Source organism: Castor canadensis, chromosome 8, assembly GCF_047511655.1.
Source record: "Castor canadensis chromosome 8, mCasCan1.hap1v2, whole genome shotgun sequence".
In the NCBI taxonomy this organism is placed as follows: Eukaryota; Metazoa; Chordata; class Mammalia; order Rodentia; family Castoridae; genus Castor; species Castor canadensis.
This window is the reverse complement of record NC_133393.1, coordinates 120,333,030-120,347,128: the sequence shown is the minus strand read 5'-3', so window position 1 is coordinate 120,347,128 and position 14,099 is coordinate 120,333,030. Positions and strand designations below refer to the sequence as shown.

The 14,099-nt window shown below is 32.2% G+C and overlaps 1 protein-coding gene across 23 annotated transcripts in view; it reads left to right on the top strand.

The window, feature by feature from the left end:
- Ppfia2 (PTPRF interacting protein alpha 2) overlaps positions 1–14,099 on the top strand; it is a 454,825-nt gene that overhangs the window by 345,062 nt on the left and 95,664 nt on the right. For 12 of the 23 annotated variants that reach the window (XM_074084050.1, XM_074084052.1, XM_074084042.1 and 9 more), the window contains 4 exons: positions 3,933–4,016; positions 4,281–4,412; positions 5,814–5,876; positions 10,263–10,354. In XM_074084050.1, the coding sequence (XP_073940151.1) occupies positions 3,933–4,016; positions 4,281–4,412; positions 5,814–5,876; positions 10,263–10,354 (371 nt within the window). Of the gene's footprint in view, positions 1–3,418; positions 3,506–3,932; positions 4,017–4,280; positions 4,413–5,813; positions 5,877–10,262; positions 10,355–14,099 lie in introns of all 23 variants that reach the window. The other 11 variants (XM_074084029.1, XM_074084040.1, XM_074084032.1 and 8 more) reach the window with 1 other exon arrangement.

The following is a 14,099-nucleotide window of genomic DNA, read 5'->3' as shown; positions in this document are numbered from 1 at the left end:
GATGAAGTGGAGCAGGACAGAAACACATTGGAAAATTTGATTGTAGAGTTTTGGAATAACTACTTGAATAAAACAGTAGTCTGATTAGGGTAAAATTATCATTTGGATCCTTCTATAGTCAAAGACCAATGCAGAAAATCACTTTGACAATTTTTGAAATGTACGATTTCAAAAATAAAGGTAAATTTATAATCTAATTTGAAATTACCATAACATGCATTAAGATATTCATATTTGGAATTTTACCCAGGGCCTAGAAACAATTTTCATAAAGACTCATCTGATTGCAGTTTAAAATTCAGCCAATCATTGCCCCAAATTAGCCATTAATAGATGGAGAATAAAGCATAATTAATATATTTGACTTAAGGGTTTTTAACTAAATACTCCTAAGATCCTTGATTTAGAATATAAAAAAAACTAGGCATAGGTGTCACATCTATTTTTTCATTCTCTTTTTAATCCTCTTGTACTTTTATTATGACCTATTACATTATGCAATCAAAATAATTTCCTTAGATTCCAAAATTACATTTTCTCTGGATTATTTTGATTTCATTATTTTTCAGAAAAATTTTATCATCCTTTGAAATTATTCTAATGCTATGTGATTCACTCTTCTACTTTTTAGTCATCTTCTCATCTGGCAGATTCCATATCAAAGACATGTTACAGAGATAGAGTTTTTACATTGCTGACATGGGTCCTTTAGTGCTGAGATTTTATCCTGAGCACACTTCTTCTGCTTGTAACAGTTTTATAACATCTGAAGATAACGCTTTTATTTAAGTTCTAAGCCATCTTGTATTCTTTCTTGCCCTTTGCTCAATATATTTAAGGATTGTCTCTACAGTCTGTTTTATTTTTTTCCAATTTAAATATATTGTCAATATCTCAATATTAATGATCGTGATAGTCTCTTTCTCTACTTATTCTTTTGACTACTCCCTAAAGAAAAACATTTCTGCTGAGTTTGAACCTATGCCTTCTACTCCTGATTATACATATTCCCTACCTATTTTTTCTTCCTAGATCTTTGTTTTTTTAATTTTAATTTCTTCACAATTTCTGAATATATTCACAAGTCTTCTCAGAGTCATTTCTGCTTATAGTTTTATTTATAAAATTTCAGCTTATTTGAAAATTTCCTACATCATGATAAAGAGTGAAAGTGAAGTGAACATAGTTTCACTTCAAGAAATATAAGAAATATCCTTTGTGATAGTTGTATTTACACCAGTTTCTGGAACTATACTAGTCACAGTGCTAAGATAAACATAAATCAGTAACAATTTGCTGTATGATCCCAGAAATCATTTTTAATTTATTATTAACCCAATGGTTGATAGACTACTTTTCATCTTTTCATTTGTGTGTGTGAGTGTATGTAGGTAAAGTCCATTTAAGACTTTTAGAAGGAATTCTTGATTAATTTGATGTATAAAACTAAATTTTGGCTTTAACAAGTTTATATAGAATTAACCATTAAAGACCAATTAGGGTTCCCAGTTTTATAATTCATTATACATACTTAATTAAAATGCACATTTGCTCAGGAAGGACATAATCCATCTTCCATTCCATAAAGTATTTCATTCATTCTAACACCAATAAAAATATCAGTAGAAACAGTAATTTAGACATGACAGGATTCTTTTCCATGTCTGAAATGAATTTTCAAAATATTTTTGCATTTTCAGTACTTATGACAGAATTAGGTAGAAGTTTTAAGGATCTTTAAAAACTTGTATGCTTTAAGAGAAAACTTTAAGAAGTTAGAGAATTCATGCCATGAATATTACGAGTCAGTAACTTGATTAATTTTAATATACAAACTTTCAAAATGTACTTTTGAAAGACTACACATATATACATTTATATAGATATATATAAATTTAGATTATTGAGTTTCAACATCTTAATCAACTAACTATATTCTTGTTTAATAGTGCTAAGTTTTAAATGATATGTAAACCATTTTATTATATTTGACAATCATCATAGCTTTCTCTGTTGCTTTTGTTTGAAAATTTGTGGAAATGGGAAATAACTGGTTATTTGTTATCTCTTCATAATTTTGCACATTTATGAGATAAAGTTATCAGAAGGAAAATTTTGCAAATGTAAATGTTGAGTTATGATGCACATAAGTCTACCATATTTGAAATGTTAAATGTACATAACATAGATTAGACTGAATTTTTTGCATAAAATATCAGAGGTGTATATGAAATGATTGATGAGTAGTTCTCTATTTCTTTTTAGTTACTACATGAAATATTTACATATGTATCTATTTTGGTACAAGTTCCACTATGTTAGAATGAAATTATGAATTGTGAAGTAATATAAACTGAAGTTAACATTTATTATCCTGACATAAGGTTGTTTTCATGTTATACTTACTTAAGTTGCAATTACAATTAAAGTATTGATGTAACTTTATATGTGGTTTGTGCATAACATACTAATACAATTCAACTATCAGCAATGTCACATGTGTTAACACTCTGCACTAACCTGACAGTCACCTCCAAAGACATGTAACTGACCTTAACACTGAGCAAACAATGCTCAAAGAGGTCTGTGCTGCCTTTTCACTTTAAGGCACTATTTTGTTTCCAAAGCAACAAATCAATGCAGTAACAGTTTGGGAGTGGCACTTAGTGTCATTTAGAAGAGTTCACAAATAGTTTCTTGTCCTCACAGCATTATGTCATCTTGATAATTTGAGGACTTTTAATCATTTTCATTTATATTTTTAAATTAAAACAACATCTGAGAATAGATCAATGACCATAATATGCATTCAGAGACCAGAAGTCATTTAATAAATTGGTCACTGTTGCTGAGGAAACTCAATCTTGCTTGAATCAGGAAATATTCATAATAATTTGCTCTATGGCTTAGCTTTTTGATGATTTCTACAGATTACTATTTATAATAAAATTTGTTCTAAATCTGTTACACCTGAGTCATTGCCTTGCAAAGTCCCTGATATTGAAATACACTGTTTTCATTATTTTAAGTAATACGATAAACAAAAAAACTAAAATATAGAGCTTTAAATGATCTGTCAGAGACATATTCTAGTGTTTGGTTTCCCATAATTCCAACTATTACATGACTTTTCCAGAGTTGCTTTACTTCATCCTGTAGTAGTCATTCATTGCCAGCCATCACTAACCTTCCATGTCTCAGGTCAACAGCTTTTTATTTTAACATATCATTGTTTTTCATTTATAACCAAGTTCACCAGATATCAGTGTAGTTCTTTCCACATAAAATTCTGTCTATTGAAGTATTAAATTTGCTGTCACGTTTTATTTTAAGCATTCTGTGCTATGTTCTGTTCAGTGTCAGTGTCTTTAGTTCTGATTTTTCAATTTTGTCCCTCTCCTTTTCCTTGACTTGTTAGTCTGATCCAACCTCTTCTACCTCATCTGATGATTATCAATATGTTATGGAAGCTAAACTACAAGAAATGATCTCCATACGTAGGAAGGTAGTCCTACTGGACTTTACTTTCTATTGCTAAATAGAATCCATCTAAGTTTTTCTTTTCATTTATGAAAATTCTGTTACTTTTATTTATTGATAATCGACCATCTGTGCAGTTCAGTGCTTCAGGAGCTTAAGATTGGACAATGGCAGGTTTGTTTTCAAACCATGCACAGTTTGCATGTTACATTTGGCTGATATCATTGCTCATAAATAACTCCAATGTTTTGCTGATGCTTGGATGTAACAGGCCTTTGTAGCTGACACATTTCAAGCAATGCTGTTCAGCTGCCTGTTTAAAGAAAGTTTATTTTTTGAAAACTATGTTTGCAGTTGGTAGTAGCTTGCTTCACATTTTATTTCAATTTAATTAGAGGAAAAGAGTTAACCACATCTTACATTTCAGGTGCATTCTTCATATTTCTTAACAGGCTGAAGAGAGACATGGAAATATTGAAGAACGTATGAGACATCTAGAAGGTCAACTTGAAGAGAAGAATCAAGAACTTCAAAGAGTATGTATACTAAGAAACATCCCCCATCATCACTTTATGGATTTATAAGCAACATATATAGACAGAAAAGTTACTTGATTAAGGGTTATATTTAAAATCTTTTCATAAGCCCTCTCCATTTTAAAGAAAAAAGGTTTCTACTAATTTATTCAAAGCATGCATAAAATCAAATCCATGTTGAAATACTAGAAATACAATAAAATCAAGATTATGAAGTCCTGAAATTGGTTTCCATGTCATTTTTTTCTTTTTCTTAAATGTAAGGCTAGGCAAAGAGAGAAAATGAATGAGGAGCATAACAAAAGATTATCAGATACCGTGGACAGACTTCTGACTGAATCCAATGAACGCCTACAGCTGCACTTAAAGGAAAGAATGGCTGCTCTGGAAGAGAAGGTAAAGTGACAAGGGGGACAAGCAGTCATTTTATTTTTCTAAGTTTAAAAATGCCTGATGCATTCATAGAAGGGAATCAAATTTTCTGTGAAAATTGTAGGATGAATCTTTGAATGAACAAAATGCTGCATGATAATATATCTTTAATCTTAGCATGTTCATAATGAGGCAATGTTTTAAAATTTGCTATGCCTTTGTGATGAAAATATTTATTCTTTCTTCATATGTAGAAAAAGAGTAATAAGATTAAAATGAATATTGGGGGGCTTGCTTTGAGCTATTCGTGTTTCAAATGACAGCTACACCAAGTATGAGTAAGCTTATATGATCAACAAAATACTGCCAATGCCACTAGACGGCTTAGAAACTCAGTATTTTCAATTTCACTGTTTTAGAAAAAGTGCTTGTTCAATCCAAAATTTGATTCACAATGACATATGTCTCACTGGTAATTGCTAGCTATCAAAACAGCAAGAATTATGTGAGCTGGTTGCCAATTGAAGAGCATAAAAGAAGGTAAGGGCTAAAACCCAGTGGATAAATTCTCTCAGAAATTTAAACTGAATGCCAATCACTACTTAACTAGACCTTCTCTTCTAACGTTTAAAATGTCTCAATATGTTAAAGAATTTTGATTAATTGACCCGTTAGAAAGTCATAGTGCATGCTTTTTCCCACACAACTCCAAATACATGCATTTGCAAATACTACAATCTTTTAAAATTGTACTGTATATATTTCAAAGGAATGTATTATTTAAATAATGCTTTGTAGAACTGTAGGAAAAGTAGAAAACATTTAAAAACAATAATACTTTCATGACAAAGGTTCTTTTGATTATTTAAATGTAAATTATTTCTACATCTCTTCATGACATGCAACATTAGATTTTAAATAGCTACAATTTCATTTTCATTTGTCAAATAATTTAACTATTTTTAGAAATTATTAATTTTGTATTTGAAAAAAAGTCCAGAAATTAAACACTTAAAATATGATTTGATAGTTTCTTCTTTCATTATATAATAAAAATGAGTCCATCTTCATTTTTCATAATACCAGTATAATATTTAGCTTGTTACCCACTATTTCTCATTTGAAGAATGATCTATTTCTATGAGAAGAAGCAATTAGAAATTGCTTGGAGATAGCTTGAAAGTTAGTATTTATTTCATTTATCCATCCAAGTGTTGCAAAATAACATTTCCCCTTTAATATATTTCTCAAAATGTTATGGTATCATGTTGAAAGACTTTGTTGAAACCTGGTTTCCACACAAACCAAGAAATAGTTGCACTAAAGAAGGAATCAAAGAAGATTTTTGGGTGATCCAATCATTAACTTATACATTTAAATATTTTCTGTATAATTTATTACTTATTTCTCTTTTCTTTTACATAGAATGTTTTAATTCAAGAATCAGAAACTTTCAGAAAGAATCTTGAAGAATCTTTACATGATAAGGTATTATGGATATTATTTTTACCCCTTTTTCTCTTTCACACTGATTAATGTTTTGCTGTAAAATAAATTTTATTAGAAATATTTTAGGATACTTTAACTTTTATATTATACTATTGAAATATGTATACTTCTGAAGATGTTAAATAGTTTTTACTATCCAAACGCACTAAAAACTCAGTACTCTGGATACCCCTCTCATGTTAAATCAAAGTCACTACTCTTCCCTTAAAGATAAGCACTATTTTGAATTCAAAAAAATAGTTTTCTCTTTGTGCCTTATGTTAATGGAATAAAAATCTATGCACTAATTTGTGTCTACAGTGAAATATTATTTCTGCAGACATAATTAGGTACAGAGTTATATATTTCCAAACATGACCCTACTTCCAAAGTAACTGAAAAATCTAATTGAGAGAGAAAACACACTTTTCAAACCAGTAAGGATGCAGAGTGGCAGATGCCAAATGGCAATAAGTAGACAAGAGTCACATGTAGGAAAGATAGCCACACATTGCTGTTATGCAGGCTTTGAGGAGGTAGGATTTGAGTAAAGAATTAAACAATTGCAGTGTGCACAGTATGATCAATGGTGCTTGGGAGGGGTGAGGAATCAGTAGTAAAGGTGATATATTAATAATGAAGCAACAATTTTCCTGAAGTCAGTTATTTCTGTTACAGGGTATGGGAACATAAGAGGTAGATAAAGACCAGATTCTGAAATCTTAAAAACCTTAATGGTTAATATCTCTTTTCCTAATTCGTTAATCTTATTTCATTAAGATTTATAACTTAAGAGACCTGCAATTGTATTTTAGAAAAAAAGATTAAAGGCACTTGAGAGAGAGAAATGGAGAGTTAGCAAATGAAAGAAAGTTAAGAAAGAGGAATAAAGGGAGGGAGGAAAACAGAAATAGAGAAAGAGAGGAAGGGAGGAAGGGAAAAAGGAAAGATCTGGGAACAGAATGGCAATATGGAAGGTACTGAAAACAAGAGAATAAAGAAATATATCAAAATTACTCAGGAAGCTACATGTTATGATATTTATTTTAAAAAATAATCATTTGGTCCCCTAGTCAGGATGTAAACAATTGCTGATAGATAGGTCTCCTACAGTAATATAATACGGTGCCTAGAAGATAGCATTTGATTCTTTCTAAAGTAGTTAAGAAAGTCTACACAGATGGGGCAACATTTTAGGAAGCTCATAAATACATATATGATCTTAATAAATGAATAGTAAAGAGTAGGGCATTCTGGGTAGAGAATGGCATCTATGCAACAGCACAGAGAACTCAAAGACGGTTGATTAGCTGAATAATCTGAAGTTTGCTGGACTGGCATGTGTTTAGAAACCCAGGTTTGACCAGATTGTGGATTTTGGACTTGCTCTTGTTATGCAATGTTCTGTTATTCAGAGCTCTGTGTGCTCCTGGCAATATCCTCAGAACCCACTCCCCTACCACCTACCCAGGCAGTAGAGCTTCAACAATCTGCCTAAGCAACCAACATTTCTAATCACTTCATGCTTTGTATCCTCGTTTATGTCAATCTCCAGAGAAGGTAATCCCAGGTCATTTCTCTTTTATGAACTATCATTCCATACAGCTGAGTACATTCACTAATCTGATTGCATATATAATTACTAAAATTATCAGTGTCATTACAGTCATGTCAGCAAAGTGCCCTGTGTGCTGAATCTCTTCACTGAACAATTTTCTTATTATCTTTATCTACAAAATTTGAAGTTCCCAGAGTGCTCCTAAAGATCTCCTCACTCTGTCAGTCCTTGGTGAGCTCATCTGATGTCATGAATTTAACCAATATGTATAAATTGAATACAGTCATAATTTAGATTATTTCCTGGGTATTCTTCCCTGAGAGACTTCATATATTTTATTGCCAATGCAATATCTCCATTTGGGTACCTACACATGTCAAATCTAACATTTCAAATTTCTTCCAGATTTCCTTCCTAATCTCCATCCCCAATCCCACATTCCAAACACCACAACCATCTAACATAACCATAATCACCAGAAAATCACAACTACAACTTCTTTCTTTTAGTTACTCAGGTTAGAAAACTTGGAGTAATTCTTAACCCCTCTGTTTATCTCACTGCCAGAAAAAAAAAATCAACTCAAAATCTCCCAAAACCATTCTTGTCCAAACCTTGACTTACTGTCTATGTTTTCGAAATGTCCTAATAACTCTTCTTTCCTGCCTCCCAGTCCCATTCAATCATCCCTTTCAGAGCTATCAGAATGATCACATCACTTCTCTGCTCAAAACCTTCCACTTGCTCCTTATCTCACTCAGAGTGAAAAACAGAGCTTAAAATCACTTCCAATGCCGTTCAAAAACATCCTCACCCTTTCTCACTCCTACTGTTCTAAACTACCCAAGTCCATCTTTCTCCTAAACCTCTCCAATCCACCGACGTTGAAGTCTTTTTTTTTTTTTCATTTTTCTTTTATTATTCATATGTGCATACAAGGCTTGGTTCATTTCTCCCCCCTGCCCCCACCCCCTCCCTTACCACCCACTCCGCCCCCTCCCGCTCCCCCCCTCAATACCCAGCAGAAACTGTTTTGCCCTTATCTCTAATTTTGTTGTAGAGAGAGTATAAGCAATAATAGGAAGGAACAAGGGGTTTTGCTGGTTGAGATAAGGATAGCTATACAGGGCATTGACTCACATTGATTTCCTGTGTGTGGGTGTTACCTTCTAGGTTAATTCTTTTTGATCTAACCTTTTCTCTAGTTCCTGGTCCCCTTTTCCTATTGGCCTCAGTTGCTTTAAGGTATCTGCTTTAGTTTCTCTGCGTTAAGGGCAACAAATGCTAGCTAGTTTTTTAGGTGTCTTACCTATCCTCACCCCTCCCTTGTGTGCTCTCACTTTTATCATGTGCTCATAGTCCAATCCCCTTGTTGTGTTTGCCCTTGATCTAATGTCCACATATGAGGGAGAACATACGATTTTTGGTCTTTTGAGAAGTCTTGTTCTGTACCTTACCAATGTACTCCATTAAGGAGTATTAGTGCTTGTTCTTCCTTCTGCTGAAAAGCTTGTTCTATGATGTCACCATATTTTATTACCTCTCTTTAAGTCTTTGCGTAAGTATCATTTTAACATTGGAGAACCTTTCTGCGACTCCATTTCTTCCTAGCACATTCCTACTTTTTCATTGTTTGTCATTCACACTAGATTTTGTTTATTTAATCTTAATTTTCATTATCCTATTATTGTTGTACTGGGAGTACATTGTGACATTTACAAAAGTTTTTACAATATATCATAGCTAAATTCACCTCCTTCCTCATTGTCCTTTACCCTTTCCTCCTCCCATTTCTAGAATAGTTTCAACATGTCTCATTTTTCCATTTTCATACATAAGTACATAATATTTCCACTACATTCACCCTCCTACACCCTTTCCTCGAACTACATCCTTTCTTTATTCTCTCTAGATTTTAAATTAAGAGAGGGCAAGAAGTTTGTCATTCCAAAATGAATTAACAAATTCAGCAAGAAATTATTGACTTTTTAAAGCAAAGCAATTATTTGTACACATGCTTTAAGTGACTAGAAGAAGGATATATAAGGAAGAAACTGAAGCTGACAAGGAAGTTCAAGAAAAAGATTCAAAGAAATTAGAGTATGTTAGTGATTTTGAGAGTAAAAAGGAAAGTTAAGAGAAACATTACAATGGCCATACTGACTTAAAGTGTGGCAAGAAAAAGAAATATAATTTAATAAAATTATTTTAATTTAATTTAATAAAATAAAATGTTAAGCACTGGCCACCGAAAAAGGAGAAATGATATTTATACATAGTGTAAATATTATAGTCATTGAAACAAAATTAAGTGCTTTCATTATCACTTAACGAAGATTGATAAGACAACCCCTCTCTTCATAAGTTTACACATGAAAATGTGTAATATCAACCTAAGAAAACTGTCAGAGTACAAACAATGGTACTGGTACCAAGCCCAAAATTAGGAGGTTAATTTTCTTTCTTAAGGTGATATTTTTTGCTGGTATTTTAATTCAACTTTTGTCCTTTACCCTCTAAGGATAATTGAAATTCTTTACTTACTGTGTAAATAAGATGTTTTCTGGATTTAAGAAATAAGATATGATTTCTACTTTGCATTTTGATTTGATATCTCCATAGCTAGTGATTTTAACATTCCTTATATATTTGCGAAAATATGTATATAGTTAATGCCTAACTATATAGAAAAATATATATACCTAATAATCTTCAGTAAAAACGTATCCAGCCAGTTTACCTTTTCAAAAAGACATTGGTTTATATAATTAAATGTTAGCATTAATGTCATATGACTACCATCTGAGTAACACTTTTTTGATTTTTAGGAAAGATTAGCAGAAGAAATTGAAAAGCTGAGATCTGAACTTGACCAATTGAAGATGAGAACTGGCTCTTTAATTGAACCCACAATATCAAGGTAATATTAAATTAAAAGCTTATGTATGTTGCACTAAATTTCAGTATGAATTATTTTTATTTATGATTTTATTATATAAACTAGTAGTACAGGGGGTACATTGTGATAGTTACATATGTGTTTAAAATATTTCTTAGCTGGATTTACCCCCTCCATCATTCTCCCTCCTTCCCCCAGCCCGTTTCTTAGCACAATTTCCACAGATTTCATTCTTCTATTTTCATATGTGTATACAAAACACATCCACCATATTCACCCTCATTCCCCCTCTCCTTGTGCCCTTCCCCTCCAACAGGTACCCACCCCCCAAAAAAGATTTATTTTTCCCTCATGCGCTTCATTTTTTAGATTAAGTGTATATGGATAGTCCAAGGGGGTTTCACCTTGGTACTTTAGGTCTGTCTATGTTGTGTTTATCAAATCAACCCCCTTCCCTCTATTGCTTACTCATTGTCTATCACCTGCTCCCCTAATACTAAACAGCTTACTGTTCAGTGCATTATGTTATAATCTCAATATGAATTTCTTTATGGTTTCATACCTACTTAACTAAAATAAATATCTCCTATTGCACAATAATCATTTCCTTATTTTTACTCTTTCCTGAAGTGGTTTCTGCATTCAGTAATATCTTTCTAATTTAGAAATCCTTTCTATAGATAGATATCCAATAAACATGCAGATTAAAACATTTGTATTCTGCATTTAATTATATAGACAGAAATATATTGAAAGATTCTTAAATGAAGAAATAGAACTGTGTATAAGATTACATTTCATTCCAACAGGAGGCATCAGCCTTTTTTCTATATGCACTCAATGCAGAAACAGGTTCATTTCTTAACATGACTAAACAAATATTGAGTAGGGTCACTTAGCATCTATCTGTTCTTTTAAAGTAATTGAAAATTAAGATAGAAGGAAAAATTACATGTGTAAAAAGAAGCATTCAGTTAAATTTAACCATGCCTGAATAGTTTGGTTCACAATTCCATCATAAATGAAAGAAGCAATGGGTTGACTTTCCACTCACTAGACAGATGTACAAATTGATAGATATACATGTTAATACCTCCCACATAATTTTCTTTTGTGCTTAAGGCCTTTAAAGTTGCTAAAAATCATAGAGGGACTCACTCATCTAATCATGTATTTACTAGGCAGTACAGACTATTACAATGTGTTTGAAATTTTCGACAGCCACAAACTGTGTTCATCTTAAGAACATTAACTCCACAAGGACATAAATATGTGTTCATTTTGATAACAACTGCCATCTGAGCACTACCTGGCATGTAGTATGTGCCAAGTAAATATGTTTCAGGTGGACAATAAAAATCCTGTAGATTGTATGCTCTTTTCAGTGGAAGTGTAAATAAAAACAATATTCAATATTTGAATATTTCTTCCTTCAATTTAGTATGAGAAACACAGTTCTTCAGTCATAATGACAACCAAAGAACTTTTAAATATGTAATTAATTTAGAAAATTATGTTTATTTTTCAAATTTTTAAATTCTGATTTGTATATATAAACTGAAATTATTAATGCAGTGATATGTGTTCACATAGTTGTGATGATGATGATGGAAAGGACTGGTTTTCTCATCAACAGATGAATTACCTTCTATTAGGGTCAAATGGTCATTTTCCTGCCTTTTTGACTTGGGTCTCAGAAAAGCAGAATTGTACAAGTGTCTAAAAGTCCATTACTATAGTGAGTCATCATGGCAGGCAAACAATATAATGCTTATCTACAATGGACTTCACTGGACCCATGTGGAGCAATTATTCTTTCATTCACAGGTGGCAGTAGAAAGGACACTAGACCAAGAATAGATGACCCACTCTCTTGGATTCCAGAGAGATAATTATTAGATGTTTAATTTTGGAAAAACCTTTTAAAAATAAGATTATAACTTAATTCATATTTTACACGAATATATATTCAATTAGTATTTTCTAGATTATCACATAAACTTTGCATGTAAAATGAGACAAATGGGCAATGGGGATTTTGTAAACAGTAAGTTATTGTCACAAGTATAAAGTTATTATGAGAATTATTAAGATGGCTGAACTGCTGGAATTTATAAAAAGGTAGAGATAATCTTATATTTATTAAAAAGTAATTATTTATTGACAATTGATTTTGAAGGCATATAATCGTGTGTGTGTGTGTGTGTGTGTGTGTGTGTGTGTAACAGAAGATGCATGAATACTCAATTATTCCAGTTTTGACCTTAAAGAAGAGAAGGAGTCAAGGGAATAGCTAAGGCTAATGATTATCAGTATCTAATATTCTATACTAATATCTCATAGGAGAGGAAAGTGGAAAGAGTTTCAGTTTGGCTAGCAAAGGCTTGATTTGGATTAAACTATAAAGAAAATCTAGGATATAGATAACTGAAAAAGATGATAGAAGATGTTCTAGAAAGCAGAGGGATGAGTGAGGGCTATTCTGTAAGAAAATTCATACTTAATTTATTTTTGGAAGTTCTTTAAGGAGATTCCAGGGGTGAAACTACAGGCTCATTGCTTAAAGGAACTGATGACTATTTTGTAACAGACCTGTCAAAAGCCTCTCAAATTGTATATTTCCAATGACTTAAAAATTGCTTCTGTTTTCCCCTGTGAGAGAGCTAGCTCAGAGAACTAAAGGAGAGAGGTGAACAATAACTTATTTGCATGAAGTTTAAGTAGTGGCTCCTAAAAGAGGTTTGGTGTTGCTTCAATTCTTTTGCTCCCTCCAGATCTATTAAGCACATTTTACTTGCCAGAAATTGATGTATTGGAGATACATTCTAATGAAAAACAAATGTTCCAGATGGAAAAATACAGGAGAATACTGAGAGCTGCATAGCATGTAGCAATTGGATTTTAAAGCCGACACTTTAAGAATACTAACCATTTAAATGCTTTAAGGGACTGTTTCCAGTAGAAAGGGCAACATGTCCAGAGACTCAGAAGTGAGATAAGATGTGAATTATTGAAGTCAGTTCAGCTGGATAGAAAATAAGGCAAGAATAGTTAAAAGTGAAGGTGGAAATTAAGAAAGGCAAAGATTACAGAGGGCCTTAAAAAGACACTGACATATTTTAAGCAGGGCAGTGATGTACCAGTTCTGTGTTGTGTTCTATGTTTTTATAAATGAAGTCCCAAGGTAACACAACAAGAAAACAATGTTCCTAGGATAAGGAGTTACAATGTTAGAAACTCTGCTCTGATGCCCAAAGGGATATTAATGTAAGTAACCACAGGTAAAGAGACATAGAGTGCTCTGAGCTAAGTAGTTTGGAGCTACTGTATAATTTTATTCATGCATTATTTTAGTAGATGCTTACAATGTGCTTACTATGTGCCAGATAACCCTCCTTGGGAAATAATGGTCGTTAAGCCTGATTGAGCCTTAGATCCTCTGTCTAGTAGATGAAGACTAAGAGTGGTGCAATTTCTTAGTATGCCTGGTTAATTAATCTTTATGTATTATCTATCATTTGCTCTTTCTTAAGTTGGGGCAATGTCTCCAATTTTTGCAGAAATATAAGCCTCAACCAAACTTTTAAAATCTTGCCAAATATTCAAAATTGCTTGTCACTGTTCACAAAGGGAACTAAGGAAGGAAGTTCCAGCCTCAGTTCAACAGAAATGCAGTATTAAGTATATTGCTTATGGATGATGGATCTATTATTTGATTTTATAGGACAGCATGAACTCGTGATTATTATCATAAACATTATTATAG